Source organism: Lagopus muta, chromosome 1, assembly GCF_023343835.1.
Source record: "Lagopus muta isolate bLagMut1 chromosome 1, bLagMut1 primary, whole genome shotgun sequence".
Classification (NCBI taxonomy): domain Eukaryota; kingdom Metazoa; phylum Chordata; class Aves; order Galliformes; family Phasianidae; genus Lagopus; species Lagopus muta.
Window position 1 is genome coordinate 174347577 of NC_064433.1, and position 17885 is coordinate 174365461.

The window sequence follows — 17885 nt, forward strand, 5'->3', positions numbered from 1 at the left end:
TGTAGATGTATCTTCATTAAAGATTCATGTTCTTTTCTCTTTTTCATCTATTTTGAGGTGATTTATCTGATGTAGCCCTCTATTTGCTACGAAGAATAGGTTTCTCATATGGTTACAATCCTCATCCTCCCTGTCTTGTTTGAGACTGATTTGACTAAACTGAAGCTATTTAAATCTCCCTGTCCCAAAATAGAAGCCATTCCATTTGTGCTTTAGAAAATGGCTGTGTGATGTTCTTTGCCTGCTTTGAGGAAAAACCTTCTGGCTCCTTCTTTAATCTCTCAGAGCTGTTTCCTACCATTTTGTTCAATAATCAGGGATCTCCAATTTTTGGAGCAGTGGTTTTGGGAGATGAGCATTACAATCCACTGTCCAATGGAGAGATGGCCCCGCACTTCCCAGAGCTTGTGTTTTCACCTCTCTTTGCATCTTTATGTTTGTTGCTGAGAATAATGCTTGGATCCCCAAAATCTCCTCAGTCAGAGGATGTAGCACAGATGTCCCCTGCCTTGGCCCAAGCATCACAGCCCCATGCAGCAGGTGCCCGGCCAAGAGCCACCCCTGCCGAAGGGAGCTGCTGCAATTAAAGCCCATCATTCCTGTTGCTGTGGAAACGCAGCACTCTGCAAACACAGGTTCATTTTCCCAAATGCTCCTTTATTCGCTGGCTTTAAGCAGGGCTCTGTTGGTGGGGATGCCGTGCCAGCATCTGTCGTGGTGCAGGCACTTGGGCTGTGCAGCCATTGCCTTAGTTGAACAGAAAGACACACAAAAGGGTGACAAATCTGCCAGCAGAGGATTGTACTGTAAGCGCAGCACTGCCTTTTGGTGGTTCAGTTTTCTTCAGCCACAACTGGATTTAGTTTGATTATAAAAAAAATTCTGGTCATTCTGCGGAATGACTTCAAAAATGTAGAGAACATAATCAGGATTCAGTGAAAGAGTTTCTGGTGCATTAAGAGAAATCCGTTCAAGTCTAATTCCTGTACTCATCCTGTCTCCCTCTGTTTTCCTGACTTTGAGCTACCAGATGTCATCTTTTGACATTACAACATTCAGTTTTTGTTTGTGTGTTCAAAAGAGTAGGAGTCAAGCAGGATTACTTTCTCACAGTCTTGCACTGGAGTCGAGTTGGCTTTTTGTATTGGACAGCAGCAGAGCCCTTAGACATCTGGATAATTAACATGGATGTTACGCAGTCAACACAAGTTGCTGGTTCTGCTCCGCTTGCTTGCTGTATGGCTTTAATCTTAAAACACAGATTGTATCTAACGAGCTAGGTCACGCTTTTTTGAAGATGTGGCATAACACTTTTCCCCTCTAAGGCTGCTTGCCCGCTATTTATTCTCACTGTGTATTTTATTCCCAAGTTTCTGCTATCTTATGTTAGTCCACTCAAACTGTGGTCTGCTTTGAAAACAGTTCTGAATCATCACTATGATGCTGTAATTCCTGTGAAGGATACTGGACTGGGAACAAAGGACTAATTTTTCGTGTTACGATGTGGTTAAAAGCCATGAATGTGACCACTGTCTAGTTTCCCTCTCCCATGGCTTGCATTCATCTACTCCTGGCTGCTAAGGGATGTTCTTCACAGCTATAGCATTTGAGCAAGGGGAATTTAGAAAACATGAGATCTTTTCCAGCTAGGGTGCCTTAGAAGTGGGGATGTAGTGCAAGACCAAGAACAGGCTTCAGAAATCCTGCAAATTTGTAAATTAAGAAAATTTTCCTAAAACTCAGGATGATGACCATGCTACCATCCCCATTAATAAATTCGGATATTGGAACAATTATGTGGCACGTACAAATCTATCTGACCAGAAAAGGATGAACTCAGGGTCGTAGGAAGCCTTTTTAGCAGGGATAATTTCTTTCCATCCTGTTGTTTTGTTTGATTGGCTGTTTATCATGCCCATTCAGATGAAAGGAATAAACATCATGAAATGTGATGTAGGTATAAAGCCTGGCTTTTAATGCTTTTGGAAAAATGTGCCAAACTTCTCCAAAGAGTGTTGGGTGAGCCAATAAATCAGACCTACGGAAGGCCTATGAATAAGGCTGTCTCTTTCAATCTAAAATTGCTGTCATGCATGTTCTGCATAAAAAATACATTAAAAATGCACAGTTGGATGTCCAGTCTTGCTCAGTTCCCAAATGAACTGTGATTTAAAACTGAAAGCAGGGCACTACCTGCACTGTTATGCTATAGTAATGAAGTCCCAGGTGAATTATTTTCTAGGGAATTGCTTGAAAACTAGACCTGGCTGGTTCTTTTACCCTCCTCTTATTCTTTTTTTTTTTTTTATTTTAAATTCAGACTATTTTCTCCTGTTTGCAGCTCTCCTGAGCTGAAATCATCCTGTGGAGCTGGGGATCTGCAGTGATACAAGAGACAGCAAACAACATAAGGAATGCATAAAGAGGAATGAAGTACTGTAATACAAATGGCAGGGCCCTGGTGCTGTGTATTTCAGGAATACAGTGCTTCTATGCCAGGGAAATTTAGACCCTGCCTGCTATCCTGATCATTGTTTGGACTATGAATACTGTGCTTGTGGGCTTGGTAAATCAGCTGTGAGATTTTGCACTGGGAGCTGCCTGTGGAAAGCCTTGGCAGCTGTGGTATATAATCAATACAAATCCAGTGAATAATTCCTGTTATTGAATATGCTTGCCCTAAATGCAAAAGCAGCACACAGCAGCGCTGGAGTGATGAAGTCTCTAGGTTTTCTTTTGTTTGGGGTGGCATGTGCATTTGCTTTTGAGGTTTGGGGTTTCTTTTGACATTCTGTGTTGTAATAGACCATCTTTTTCTTGCATTGAACCCTGCTGCAACATTTGTGCTGTTCAAGGGAAGTAAAATCAAGGCACAAGCAAAAGCTCGCAGGGGAAGATCAGCAGGGCAGGTCTTTCCTTCAGAAGGGTTCTGGTGGCAAAATGGAAGCAGTCCTACACAATCAGGGCATCTTTGAGCCACAGTCAGATGTTCTTATTTCAGAAGGCTGTGGCTTTGAGCTGTGGGTCTGTTTGTCGTTCCCTTCTCACTGAAGCCTGCCACACCACAGAAGGGCAGGCAGATCAGCTGCAGGAGTGCTCAGGTTAGCTCATATGATCTCTATTGATCCCTGGCAGCAGCGGCTCTGGGAAGCAGCTAGAAGTCACGTCAGCAGCCAGCAGAAATAGATCTGGTTCAGCATGTCTGCCTGTGGCCCTGGCTGCCATTGGCCCCGTGATCCCACCCCTATGGCGCTCTGCTGTCCCATTCCAGCTTGTCCTGGTGGTGTAGAAGATCACGGTGAATGCTGGTTCTCTCAGAAACTTTCCTTACTTCAATTTTCATTCAAAATCCTTAGTAAACTGTTCAAAAAGGGTTTAATTACAACCTTCTATAAGCCTGGTGCTGGAATCTTTGATTGCAGCAAGTACACCACAGGTATATTTGCTGTTTGGCACTGCTCTGTGCTCTATAGAAGGTTGTGATGTGAGTAAACCACTTCATGGGGCTGAAGTGCTATAAGCCTGTTCCTTTTAAAAGGGGATGGAGATTTTGATTAGGTATGAGGAGGAAGTTCTTCACTGTGAGGGAAGTGAGCCCCTGACACAGGTTGCACAGAGAAGCTGTGGATTTCCCATCCATGAAGGTGTTCAAGGCCTTTCATTTTCTGCCTACAGCAGGAGGTGAAGTTTAAGGTCCCCTCCAACCCAAACTGTTTTGGGGTTCTATGAATTTGAGGTACTCGCTGTTAGGAGGCTGTAACTGGAATGCACCTTGCTGGTGTAGAACTCGCTCCTTTCTTGGCATCTTTGTTATGTGGAGAAGAAGGAGAGGTCCTGATTTTCATGTTTTGGAGCAGTTTGAACAATGTATCGCTGTCCACTTGTTTACACAACACACCGTCAGGCGGCTTCCTGAGCCCCTTCTGTGTGCCCAGTGCCTCCATACTGTGTGGCACCTGTGTAGCAAAAAGATTTGGTAAAGCCCTGAATCAGTGCAGTGTTTTTTCTAGAACATGGAGCTGGTTTCTTCTGAATCTGTTAAGGAAGAGCCATTAGGTGGGTCTCATTCCTTTTGTGTTTGTCTTGGAGCAGGAGAGTGTGGTTACAGAGCTGGTTATGCATGAGGGCCCTATGTGCTGGGCTCCTTATCTGCTTGGCCGTCTGCATTTTTACATAATACATTTAAGGCTGGTTTTGAGTAATCTCTTTTGCGGTCTCATTTTGCATTTGTATTCTCCAGTAACTAAGAACTGCTGTGCTATTCCCTCCTGAAATCCTTTCCAGAAGGTGCACATTATCTGCTACAAGGCAGGGCAATGAAGAGCATCAATTTCCACAGCAGAATAGAATCCTGGATTACAAATTACTATTTAATCCTTTTTGCGTCAAAGGATATAATAATCCTTGCAAAATGTGCTCTAAGTCTTATGCTTGGCTGTGTGAGGCTAAGAGGCAAAAACTGAAACAGAAATTCTCTTGAAATGGAAGACATAGTAAAATGCATGTGTTCCATGTAAATTTTGGAATGCGTTTATGACTACATTCAACAGCTAAAAATAAAGATTATGGGCTGGTGCCTAAGCTAGTGGTTTTCATTTCACTGCATGCTTGCTACTTGTCTGTTAGGATACAGTCAGTCTCTCTCTTGAGTGTTGTGAATTTGTAATAAAGAATTCAGGCACAAAATAAGCATCATTCTAATTTGTTTTTTATTTTTTGTTTTTGAATGAGATTATTTACCAAAACTAACTAATTAACAGGGCTGTTAAGAGTGTGAGGAAGTTTATTTTGTTTCCTAAATCACCCTGTTACAAGATTCAAAGAGTGTTATTTCATATGGGAGAGAAAGATAAATAATGTTGGGAAGGTTAAGGGTTTAGTGTTTGAAACTGTAGACTGATGGCTGCAGTTTCCTGACCATGCAGCTATTTTAAAATGGGCAAATTTTAATATATAAAGTTTAGGAAATAAATCCCATAGTGACAGAATTCTTTGACTGATGTGACTTTTGTCACACTCAGTTTGCAGATAAGGTTAGTTGTTTGGAATGAATAGCTTCGTATCGTTATTCTATTGTCTGTTTTTATTTCTGGCTTCTAAATTAAAACAAATGTGTCACACTGGATAGAATTGGCCCCTCTCATTGTGAAGGAATTCACAGACAGAACCTGAAGGTAAAGGGTGGCATATACTCAATATTGCTAATGGAAATAACAGGGCAAGCAATCATTTCTGTTATTTTTAATATGAGGTATTTAGGCCTTGAATATGTAATATTCCATATTAATATGCAAAAAAAAAAAAAGAAAGAAGAAAAAAGAAAAAAAGAAGAAAGTGGGACCAGATTGCTGAATAAAATCCTAATCGCATATTGAAGGCCACCTTTAATTACATGGTCATATAACCAGTGCTCCACTAAGGAGTGTCTTTGTGCTAGATGCTGACTGCGTGCATCTGGTGTGACACTGCATAATGTGATGTCCTTGCTCTCAGCAAACTGCTTCTCTTGCAGGTGAAAACTGTGCTCTGGAGCAGCTGTTACAAAGCTGTGAAATGTTTCTCTCACAAAACGAATTGTGCTGGTGTATTTTTCAGTGCTCTCTTCTGTGACAAATTTACAGAAAACAGAAATGTTCTCTTAATGGAACTGTTGTTCCTTTGTGGACTTTGGTAAACACGGAACAAGTCAGTAGCTCCAAGAGCTTTCATACTTTGTGTCACGTCAATAATTTTTACTTCCTTATTTGTTGCAGAAAGTGACACTCGAGTGAAGAACAGAAGCCAGCTTTTCTGAGGCTGCTTCCCTCTAGGATTTGCAGGAGCAGACCATCCTATGAGGAGGAGGAGGACTCCTCGGCGTTCCTAGCTGCACGATGGGGACGACAGGTGATGACATGGCTTTGGCAGAGCAGAACGCCTCCTTGAACCCCTTGTGCTTCGAGTGTGGCCAGCAGCACTGGACGAGAGAGAACCACCTGTACAACTACCAGAATGAAGTGGACGACGACTTGGTCTGCCACATTTGCCTTCAGCCCTTGTTGCAGCCATTGGACACTCCCTGCGGACACACTTTCTGCTACAAGTGCCTAAGGAACTTTCTGCAGGAGAAGGATTTCTGCCCGCTGGATCGGAAAAGACTCCATTTTAAACTCTGCAAAAAATCCAGCATTCTCGTTCATAAACTCTTAGACAAGTTACTTGTTTTGTGCCCCTTCTCATCGGTGTGTCAGGAAGTCATGCAGCGATGTGACGTGGCGGCACATCTCAAAAACAGGTGAGCAGTGCAGATGATGGGATTGGTAGACTAATACTTACACAGATTCATAGCTCAGGATAAAGTGGGGGGCAGAGGGAAGCGAGGGTTGCTGTGACTATGAAATCCACAGTATAGCATTGTAGGAAATGATACTGAGCCCAACCACAGTGCTGAGTCCATTCTTGGACATTGCATAGAAAGAATATCAGGGAACATGTGGAGAATCATGGGAGGAACAAGGTGAGTCAGCAGGAGTCTTGGAAAAGTGAAAGGCAATGGGGTTATTTAAGGTAGAGGAAAATAAAGACCGAGTAGTGAGGAGCGAGGCAAATGCAGACCATGTCTGCAAAGAGGAGAGAAGCAGGGCAGAAGGAGCAAAGGAAATTTAGTTCAGATTTTAGGAAAAAAAAAAGAAAAGCTTTATAATGATCCAGCACTGGCATAGATTTCTGGGTAGGATGGTTGTGTATTCTCCATTTTCAGAAGAGTGCACAAATACGTTAAACCAACTTTTATCAGGAATAGTTACAGCAGCACAATTTTTCCTCGAGATAGGCTAATGGACAGGGTGCCTCTTGAGACTCCTGCAAGACCTATTTTTCTGTTAGTCTTTGTTGTTCTGTTTTAAACCCGTTCACAGGTTTAGGAGCTTATTCTGAACTGTTAATCATTTTATATTTCTTTTCTTTTATGCTTTCCTACCCTAATCATTTAAATAGTGGCAGGAGGGCATGACAGAAGAAGAGGAAATAGGATTATCAAGTTCAGGTTAGAGTAATATTTAATATTATGTAGACTAGTGCATTTCATTCTTCTGACAAAGAAAAGCATCCTTGCTGTTGGAGGTTGCTACATGAACATGTTTCATTCTTTTGTGTAAAGCATGTCACTTATCTCCATGGACCAATATTAAACTTGTTCTGAGGGGTGCATTTAACTGCTTTGGTTTTCTCTGTAGTTTCAGAAGGCACTTTCAGTAAGCAAATATTTATTATTTTATTATATGAGCCATTAACAAAAGTTTGAACATAACACTCATGCTAAAGCTAAAACATGATGTAATTCATCAGTCAGAGCTAAAAGATTTTCTGCACATCTAGACAGAGTAACATATTTTTAAACTGATTGGAGATTTAAGGAGTTACAAGATGAGTATAGTGGGGAATTACATTGTGAAGGAAATAATGCATTCAGAGGAAATGCCTCTGCTTTCAAAGGATCCTGTTCACATGAATTGCTTCTGATATCAGAAAATATTTCCCGTGTATAACTCAATGGGATTGGTGCATTTTCACTTTCAATTCAGCTCACATACTGTGTTTAACTTGGAAAAACTATGTTCATTTTGCAGAGAGAGGTTTCAGAAAGGCATATAACTGTCTCTTCAAAAAGCATCAAAACCAGAACAGGAAGCATTGTGCGTCTCTGTTGCATGTAGACAAAATGTAAAAAACAAAACTCAGTGTGTGAGCATTTGTCAGCAGTGTTTGTAAAAACAAGCATTGCCTGGTGAGTCATAGCAAAAATGGATGGTACGTGGCCACTTTTCTTCTCCTCAGTCACTGTACTGAGACAAGAACTTTCTGTTTCCATCCCACATTAATTTAATCATGGGTTTTGCTCTTACATGCTTTGTTTTATTTTAGTATGATACTTTGGGGTTTTTAAACCAGCCCAAGCCTCAGAAGTTGCCCGTTTCATGTAGAATATTTCCTTGCTGTGTTTGTCCTTGGGCACCATGACACCTGCAAAGGCTTCAAAGCAGAGGCCCAGAGGGAGGAAAGCAGTGGCACAGTGTGCAGTGAGCACTGGAGAGGTTCCGTCTGGCTCCTGTTGCTCTCTAAAGTGCAGGTACTCTTAAGCCATGGGCCTCCTTCTTCTGCCCTCAGTTCTGTCTAGCTTGTTTTACCTCCCTGGCCACAGTGAGGCATTAGGGTAAATAGTGATAACACCTGCAACATTCCCCTGCCTCTGCTGCAGGCAGGAGCTGCACCTCAGGCCCTGGTGCTGAGGAGGCTCAGGAGAGGTATGCTTTGGTCAGATACTGTTTCAGCAGGGCCCCTTCCATCTTGCTGTAAGCCCAAAGACTTCCAGAAGCTGAGAGGCCCAGAGGACCGTGGCCGTGCAGTCTGGGGTGCGAGCAGAGTTTTGCTGGTGTTTTTACCCACTGCAGGGACATGCACACATGCAGCATCCTTTTCAGAGAAGTACAAGCAATAATGAGTAGCCTTTTTTGTTCTTTTGATTTTTTTCTTCTCTAAATCTCCATGTTTCCATGTTATTTTAGGCATGTTCTTTTCTTCCAGGCAGATGACTTCTGATCTATATGATGACTTAGAGGCAGCTGGAGAGTCAACCTGTTAGATTTATAATCGTAATATTAAACTGATTTGATTTTGATAAGAGCCAGAGTGCTAGTAAGACTCCTGCTGCATATTTGGTTTATCTTCTGGTTTCTCACTGACATTTCCCTCAGCTTTTCAGTCCATTTTCCTTATCTGCTATCTTTCTGAGTGACATAAGGTCAGTTTACTTGTATTTGGAACATTATGTATACTCCCTTCAGATATATATGAAATACTCATTTTCCTAATGCATAAGATTATTATGAAATCTGCGTGAGCTGAATCACTGGCTTTTCCTGTTTGTCAGATGAAAAAAAGCTTTCAGTTCAGAAAGCTGCTCATCTTGAATTCCTTCTGTTGTCTCAGGGTGCCGATGTGCATTTTGAGTACATGGTGATTTTTGGTTTTCAATTAAGTTTATTTGCAAACATCTGAACACCTGTAAATTATCATTGCTGACATAAGATGTGTCATTTGAATTTGATTTTGTATGGATTAGTGAATCCAGTAAAATGTTATTACTGACTATTAAATGTAGGAAAGAAATACATAATTCAGTATTATTACAATTTTCAGCATAGATTAATATAAATGAGTCTTAGTAAGCACTGAAATGACTAGCTTGTATTTTCAAGAAGTGAAATCTGATTGGTTAGTTTGGGAGGTTAAAAAACATTCTCACTCCAGTTTTCCAGGATTACTGCAATCTACTCTCTTTGAGCATGAAAGCTAGAGAACATGTCATAATATCCACCAGGCAACTTGGAATGCAAGGATACTGCAAGTTGCTCTGGAAATAAAAGGCATGAGACGATCATTCGATTGCTCCATAATCACTAATTGCCCTCATGGTACCTCGATGCTTAAAAAAAATATTCTTGATTTATTAATCTTTCAGTTTTGTCAGATTCATTTGGGAAATGTGAGTTTTGAAGTTGAACACAGTGTAATTTGCCTTAAAGGAAACAATGCATGAATAATGTCAGGCCGAACTGTTTTGCCCTTTTGTCACTCAATCAGTAAGTGACAGGTAAGAAAAATAGCTAATGTGTAGCCAAGTAGGTGCCAATTCCACTTCTAAATATTACAGGCAGTTTATCAGAACAAAATTCAAGGAAATTCATTGAGCTTTTTCTATTTGTGGTTTTGGTTCAATTAATTCTTACAGATGAATCAGTCCTGAACAAAATCCATTCCATCGTACAAGACAGTATTCCTAAATTTGTGCAACTTTTTAATAGGAGGGTTAAGTATCCCATTTATGCGTTCGTTTTGAGACAGGCTTCAATCTTCTTCTCCTGTGTTCTGCTGTAGTGGTTTAAGTTATCATTTTGGATGGAGGCATTTTACCAAATGTTTTCATGTTGAGGCCAGCATCCAGGCCAGTTTTGTGGAAGGCTTCATTTGAACTTTAAAAAGGATTATGTTTTCTGAAAATGATGAAATGTTCGCTGTGTCTTGATCAGCATGCTTACTATACAAATTTAGAGTAAGAAGATTACATGAAAATCATTTGTATAAGTAGAAAACCTTATCATTCAGAAGTTTGGAAATATCAGTTATTTTAGTGTTCATTATAGTGCTTCTGAGCTGTTTTTTCTCATGCTAGCTGTCCCTACATGTCTGTTTTTAACACCAAGCAGATTGAAGAGCATATGTAACATTTAGCCTTGTTCTGGCTGTCGTTCTTTACACCTAAGTAGTAGATAAGCAATGTACTCAAAGCTTCTCCATACATACCCCATGGATTCTCTCCTTTGCTGGAAAGAAGAAGTCCTGTCTGTGGTTGGTTTCTGCTCTGAAGCTACCTGGTTTCCGATAGGCTCAAATCCTTGCATGTGAGAGACAAACACACAACAAAAGCCCTCTTCTCTGTGTGTTTTCCTAGGTCTTAGTCTTTTTTGGTTCGCAAGTATGGTGCCTTCTTTTCTTTTTTTTTTTCTTTTTCTCCCCTGGCAAAATTCAAACAAAACCCAAACACTTAGCTTTCCAAAGAGGCAACATGTTTTACTCTGAATTGCAGCTGTAAATCCTGCCAAAATCACTGTTTAAGGTCATTTTGTTGGCAACGTTTTATGAGCAATACCACAGACATTTCAGCTGCTTCTTTGCGGTCTTTGGAGAGCGATTTACTGCAACTGTTTTGAGGCCATTTGGTGTGTTTGCTTTTATGGAACCTCTATATTGGGCAGAAACTGATGGCCCAAGATACAACGAAATCTTTCTTTTCAGTAGTCACTGAGCAAATGTGTTTTTCGAGCCCCTGCTGTTATTCCATGGAATATATTGTAAACTACATCTTAATTTTGTGTGAAAGCTCTTTTCTTTGCAGAGAGAGATTGCTGCTAGCGTTCCAAGAATTCAGCTTTTAAATGAGACACAAACAGACTTGTCTGTTTAAGAAAATACTTTTTTTTCTCTGTCTGATATTGTTTAAAAGAGGTTCAAGGTAAAATTTACACTCTGACAACATCCAGAACTGAGCTAAAGCCATTCCTGCTGCTGAGTGGAGGAAGGAGTCAACAAGAAGCTCGTTTTACATCCCAAGAACAATTGCCCTTCAAGTTTCCTGATAAATAGCATCACTGATGTGCTTTAGCTGGTTGCTTCAGCATTTCTACTCTTAGGTATCTATAGTCATAAAGTAAGAACTCACAAGTTTTAAAAAAACAAGCATTACTTTCTTCTCACTCTTATTCAAATTGTTCTGACTTTGTAGGTAGAATGAAATGCCATTCCTGGAAGAGATATTTCAGTTTCAAGCTCTTATGTATGCGATTTGTTGTAGGAGAATGAGTTCCTGTATCATAAAAAGAATCTTTGATGCTAGCTTTGAACCTGGGGCATCCATCTGTGTTCACAAAGTTGCTACAGGACTTTGTCCTAACTGCTCTTTATCTCAAACATTTGGCAAAAATAGTGTTAGTAAGGGTGTGCACCTTTAGAGATTTATTGGCACTTGTTAACTGTTACAGCTACTTTATGGTCTCACTATTTGTGAATAATGCATTCCTAATGCTAATAAATATATTTTTGTATTGCAAGTGGAAATGAAAAAGCATCAATTTATGTGCTTGAATACCAACACTTGTTTTTGTTGCTTGGTATAGATGGCACGTCATGTTTAAAGACCTAGCAGTTGGCATGGTATGACTTGATGTGTCTGCTAGACAGCTACTTTTAAGGCCGTGGAGTTCCACAGTACCAGGCTGAAAGTCTTAGTCCTCCAAAATCACCAATTCATTTGGGGAAGAAGGGAAAGAATCTAACAGAGTTAATTCTGTATTGTTTTCTTTTTTTCTCTGGTTGCATAAAAGTGATTCTGTTGAGCTAAGTAGGTGTGCTCAGGATGTTCTTTACATTTCTTGCTGTTAGCCTTTGAAATGATAATGAAATATCATCAGCAAAAATAAACCTCAAATCTATTTATATTTCATATGACAGCTTTAATCAGCTGCCAGACAATGATGGGGGAATGTGCTATGTGAACAAGGGGGGAGAACCTGTCTACAGTTTGGAAAGCTTTGACAGAAACAGGACATTTCCAAGGATGGGTTTGTTCTGTCCTGTCTTATTTATTTATTTATATTTATTTTTGAACAACCCCCCCCCTAAAACCCATAGGTTTCCAAGGTGAGTTTTGCCACCTACACCAACTCCTCCATGATCCACAGGCCTTGTGAACAAGCTGCGTTAGGGCTGGCAGCACACTACTATTTTGGTAGAAGATGTGATGGAAGGAAGTATCATGTTCACAGAAGTGGCTCTGATCTTCTGTGGGACTGAAGCATCATTGTGTGACAGTGTCAATTTTGAGCAATTCACTTCTTTGCCTAAAGTTAGCACTTTTGTATCAGAGCTGTTCAGGGACAGACATGCAGCGTAGGATGGCTTTGTCCTGAACTTTCAGAGCTTGCAGTGAACAAGATGTTTCTGCAGGAGCCTTAATTCTTCACACATTGCTCAAGAGCTGAACGATATTGGAGCTTGTGCTTCAAGTAATTTTCATCTTTTGTGCTTGCACTTCCTAAAGTTTAAAGAGCAAGATGTCCAGCAGGTGTGAAACTCAGCACTGTCTTGAGGAAAACCCCAAGAAATGATTTCTTAAAAGTATAATTTCGTTATGTTACCTTTTAGGCTCTGTATTTATGCATATTTCACATTTTGGTTATTTCATTCTTCTAAACATATATCACAATATATGTATATGTATACACACACACATATTCACCTGTGAGTACCTGTCTCAGTTTATGTATGTGTAGTGTAACTGCTGGAGTGGGATGTCACAAATTCAGCATGAGTGTTTATCAAAATTCCTCAGATCTGAGTAGCTTTGTTAGCATTTCTTCAAAATCCCTCATGTCAAAACAGTCTAACCCTACAATTATTGCATCCTTTTCACAGAATATCAGTACATTTTGATTCTCAGACCACCCCAGTTTGACAGGTTAGAACATCTACACTTCTGATGTCTTCAACTCTGTAAACACATTCCTTATCCTTTTGCAGACATGAATAATTTCTCCTTTTGTTATAACAATCAGTCAAATTCCCAAACAAGGAGTTCTTTTAAGAACACGGTTCCATTTTTTTCTGACAGTGCTACAGTATGAACATCTTTATGTGGTCAGCAGCTCCCAAAGCAGAAGCTTTAGAAAGGACATCAAATACTGTAAGACGTGAAATATCAGAAGCTGACAAAACTGTGTGACACAGCAAAAGTAAGCCTGATGTCCACATCAGTCATTTGCAAATAGATATAAGACTGTTCAATAGATGAAGGCTTTCTATCAATTTGCAACATTGCAGCCCTTCTTTACAAAAAAACTATTGTAGGGTTTTAAGCGTAAGTGAAGAATCATGGCCTTAAAATAAACTCATGAAAATCAGGTTATCATGGAAAGAACAGAATGTTGATGGGACATTGCTGCCTGGGGGAGAGCAAAAATTACACCTCCTTTGTGAAGTCAGGAAGACAAAAAAAAGGATAAGGAGGAGAATGAACCTTTGCTGACTCAAGAGGTCATGAACAGAGAACTGTTATTATGTCAAACTTTTCATGGACACTCATGGACAAGTGTAATGTTTTCATTATTTTAATGCTTAGATGACAGTCTAGGTAAATTTCATTTCGCTCTTTCCTTCCTAAGGTGGCCACAAGAAAATGTCATGCTTCTTTCTGGGCTTAGTGGGGCCAAGGGTGATAGCTCCAGTGGGTGCTCAGATGTGCCCTGAAACAGGGCTTCTACTCTCTGGGGTTTTGTGCTGAGCTTGTTCAATCTTCCAGAAGCTGAAATATACATAGCGAAAAAAGTCCTCATTCAGAGGACATTCACAACACATTTAGATCTGGGCCAGGAAGCTACATAAGGCAGATTCTGTGAAGTAAGCAGTATCATCTTGGTCTCTGTCCACTGACATGCATTTTGGCCTTAAAATCATAGAATCGTATGTCAAAAGGGACCTTAAAGATCATCAAGCTCCAACTCCCTGCCATGGCAGGGTTGCTTGACACACTAGATCAATCCAGGTTAACATTTATGACTCGTTTAAAGCCGTGGCTTTGAGGAAGACTGACGTTGCTTGATGGAGAACTGGCACTGTGGTTCTTGCTGCAGATTTGATGTCAATGTTTTCTTTGCAGGTGCCCTGGGGCCTCTCACCGAAGGGTTGCCCTGGAGAGGCGGAAAGCGAGCAAGCTGCAGGCTGAGGCTGAGGCTGAGGCCGGGCCAGGTGGGCCGGAGCAGCCCAACAGCGTGTCCCCGGATGCAGAGCAGAGCATCGTGCCTGCTGAGCACAGCTTTACTCCTGCACTGCCTGCTTGGGCGGATGAGCCTGGCATCGACAATCCTCCTTTTGAAGAGAACACAGGAGCAGACAGTATGTCCTCAGTTACCTTTTCAGATTGCTTATCAAGTGTAGGAGTGGTTATGGTGTCAGAGCTTGTGTCTTTGGAAGACTGAATGCATGTTTGTTGGCTTTTTCTTTTTCTTTGCTCTTTTGCAATTGAATGCTGGTAGGTTTCGGTTATGTGCAAGTGTGCAGCTGAGCTAGAATAGCAGTTCAGAAGGAAAGAAAGATGCATGCGTGTGTGTGTGCTGGATATCACAGTGCTGTATGCTGCACCAACACCCATACATTAGAATCACAGAATCTTTAAGAGTGGAAAAGACCTCTCAGATCATTGAGTCCAATCATCAGCCCATCCCCACCATGCCCATTAACTACTTCAAGGAGGTTGTGGATGCCCCATCCCTGGAGGCATTCAAGGCCAGGCTGGATGTGGCTCTGGGCAGCCTGGTCTGGTGGTTGGTGACCCTGCACATAGCAGGGGGGTTGAAGCTCAGTGATCATTGTGGTCCTTTTCAACCCAGGCCATTCTGTGGTTCTGTGATCTCTAAGTACGACATCTATGCAGTTCTTGAATGCTTCTAGGTACAGTGACTGCACCACCTCCCTGGGCAGCCTGTTCCAATGCTGGACCGCTCTTTCAGATAAGAAATTTTTCATAATATGCAAACTGAACCTCCCTTGGCAAATGAAACTTCATTCCAAGTGCTCTGAGGAATTCTCCCTGTTCTGGATGCTGAAAACAGGAATAACATGTAAGAAACAGGTCTAGTCCAATCCAGGAGCAACACTTATCACAGCCTATAGCGATGTGGCAGCTTCGCTATGTGGTCAGCCACTAATGGAGGTTCATTATATTCTGTGAGCAGGCAGAGTAGAAATCTGGTCATAATGAAACTCTCTCACTAAGATAGTTCATGTCAACCTAGTGGCAGTGAGGCTGAAGCCATGTGTTTTCTGTAAAATTGCAGCAGGTCTTATCTAAGATGAGATTTCTTTTGCCTTCTCCTATGGGTCCGCACTGGATCAGCAGGCTTCCTGCGCACCAAGTGCTGCCCTGCTCAGCCCAGAAAGTAGCTGAATAACTCCTGCATCCACTCGCTCTGAGTTAGCAATAACACCTCTAGCGTCTGGGATTTTAGAGAGGAAGCTCTCAGCCTTACCACAGAGGAAGGTGGTCATTTCCCCTTCCTTCTTCTGTGTATCTACCATCCCTTAGCATCTTCCTTTGTTGTCTCCATGCTTGCTTCAGAAATGGGCTCTTCCTTGGCACCTGTTAGCTCAGTGGAAGCACATGATTTGTGTAATAGCAGCTAATGAAGAAACATAGTGAAAATGTTCTGTGGGCTACGAACCCAAATGAATTTTTGCTGTTGTCATCATCAAGTGTGAATACACTTGATCAAATTGGAGATGTTTATTATAATAAAGGCCAGGAGCCAAAAGGTTCAGAATATTAAAAAAACAGTTAACCTCAATTTCACGAAGCATAGATACTGCTAATTTACTATTGATTATTTCTAATGATCTAGGTGAACCAATAAATACCAAAACTAATACTGTCACAGTTGTTTAGATTGTGAAACCATTGTGTGCCATGCTCTAGTCAGTCCTCTGGCAATTTGCTTTATTGAAAGTGGATGAGTTGTAAAGGATATTAATCATTTTTCTTTCTTTCTTTTTTTAAATAATTGGCAGCAAATCAACAGCCACCTACCTTGCCTGAGGGAGAGATCACTACTATTGAAATTCATCGGTCCAATCCTTATATTGAATTAGGAATTAGCATAGTGGGTGGCAATGAAACGCCTTTGATCAACATTGTTATTCAGGAGGTTTATCGAGATGGGATCATTGCCAGAGATGGAAGACTTCTTGCTGGAGACCAAATACTTCAAGTATGGAATCTAATTACATATTCTGTTTGCTTACTTACCATTCAGTCATTGCAGAACTGCCTGCTAAATGAGATGGGAGATTTTCCTTGTCTGACTGTGTTGTGTAAATGTTTGCTTTGCAATTATCAGTTAGAAAGCCAATTAATATTCAAAGCAGAGCCCATTGTTCTAGCACTTTTGGCTATGATGTTTTGTGTGGTTCACAGGATCAGCCCCTTAGAATTCGTTTTTCTCCTCTTATCAATTTTTAAAACATGAGCTTAGTTTTCTGAGTTGAATTGTTGTGGGGTTTGTTTTTTATCTCTACTTTATGCATGCTTTCCAGAAGAACTAAAGGATGCTTCTGGCTAACAAGTTAGCAATGTTTGTTCTGTGTAGAAAGCAATTTATATTTTCTTAGACCGACTTTGTCTAAGTTGTTATTTTAGTCTCATTTCAGTGTTACCTTTGAGCAGCCCCAGCAGCTGATCTGCATCTTTCAGTATTTGTAAAAAGATAAAATCAATAGTATTCTTCACTGACATCATTTGAAGCAAAGTGCTCTGAGTATTTTTTTTCTAACATTTTCACAATTGGTTAAAATTTAAGTTAGTTATTATATGGTGTGTATTTTTGTTACAGTTTTCAGTAACTAGCCAAAGATGGTGTAAAAGGATCTAATTCTGTTGATTTTATCATAGGGGAAGGAGCTAAATGCAGTAATCTGTAGATGGAGAAATCTTTAGAAGAATGACAGTAATTGAATTCTACATAAACAACACAGTCCTCCGCCTTTTTTCTATTTTGGAATCATTCCACCTGAAACAAAGACATTTCCAGTACATTTAAAACTGACTTCACTAAAAATGCTTGCTTTTGATGTGATAGCCTGAGATCAGTCCAAAAATAGCATCAGCCCTTTTCATTCCCATTTTTTTTTTTTAAATCTGGGAGAGAAAAGTAGCTTAAGCAGTGCAGTTATACTTGGAATAAAATTAGTTTGCACTTCAGAAAATAGAAGTCCCTTTTAAAAACGTATCTTTTTCCTCTTGTTGATTGTTAGAAGAGTAGCTGGCCAAGAGTAATGCTCGGGTCTTCCAAAATGTTGTCTTCTTAGCAAGCAGTTGCAGGCACTGATTAAACACTCCCCAGTTTATTCCCATACTCAAGGGCTCTCATTGGTTGCAGAATAGGGACCTTACCACCAAAGCTTTGGAAATTCTTGCCATTTGGGCAGCTGTCAATTATAGTTCCCAAAGCCGTAAGTGTCAATAAGTTGACTATAAATAGGATTTATAAGCAGCAGTGTGTTCTCCCTATCAGCGTGCTGACACTGAGGCTGTCAGATGCTAGGAAGGCGTTCATCCTTTTCATCATTCCTTTTGTCACGATGAGGATGAAGTGTGGGAGGTAGAAGCCAAAGTTTTTTAGAAGATACAGTGTCTTTATAGCTCCACAGTTGTCTGGGCTGGTGCTGAGTTGTATTAAAATTACCAGGCTTGGTCTGTACAGACTGTAATTAAGTAGAGAGTTAGATGCAGTTCAGTACATGCT

At 40.6% G+C, this 17885-nt stretch overlaps 2 protein-coding genes across 8 annotated transcripts in view; both read left to right on the forward strand.

Moving 5' to 3' along the window:
• MTIF3 (mitochondrial translational initiation factor 3) overlaps nt 1-17885 on the forward strand; it is a 203841-nt gene that overhangs the window by 134278 nt on the left and 51678 nt on the right. The window lies entirely within an intron of this gene.
• LNX2 (ligand of numb-protein X 2) overlaps nt 1-17885 on the forward strand; it is a 59287-nt gene that overhangs the window by 27443 nt on the left and 13959 nt on the right. For all 6 annotated transcript variants that reach the window (XM_048933670.1, XM_048933669.1, XM_048933672.1 and 3 more), the window contains 3 exons: nt 5754-6274; nt 14249-14484; nt 16153-16352. In XM_048933670.1, coding sequence (XP_048789627.1) covers nt 5874-6274; nt 14249-14484; nt 16153-16352 — 837 coding nt within the window. In that variant the 5' untranslated portion in view covers nt 5754-5873. The remainder of the gene's footprint in view (nt 1-5753; nt 6275-14248; nt 14485-16152; nt 16353-17885) is intronic.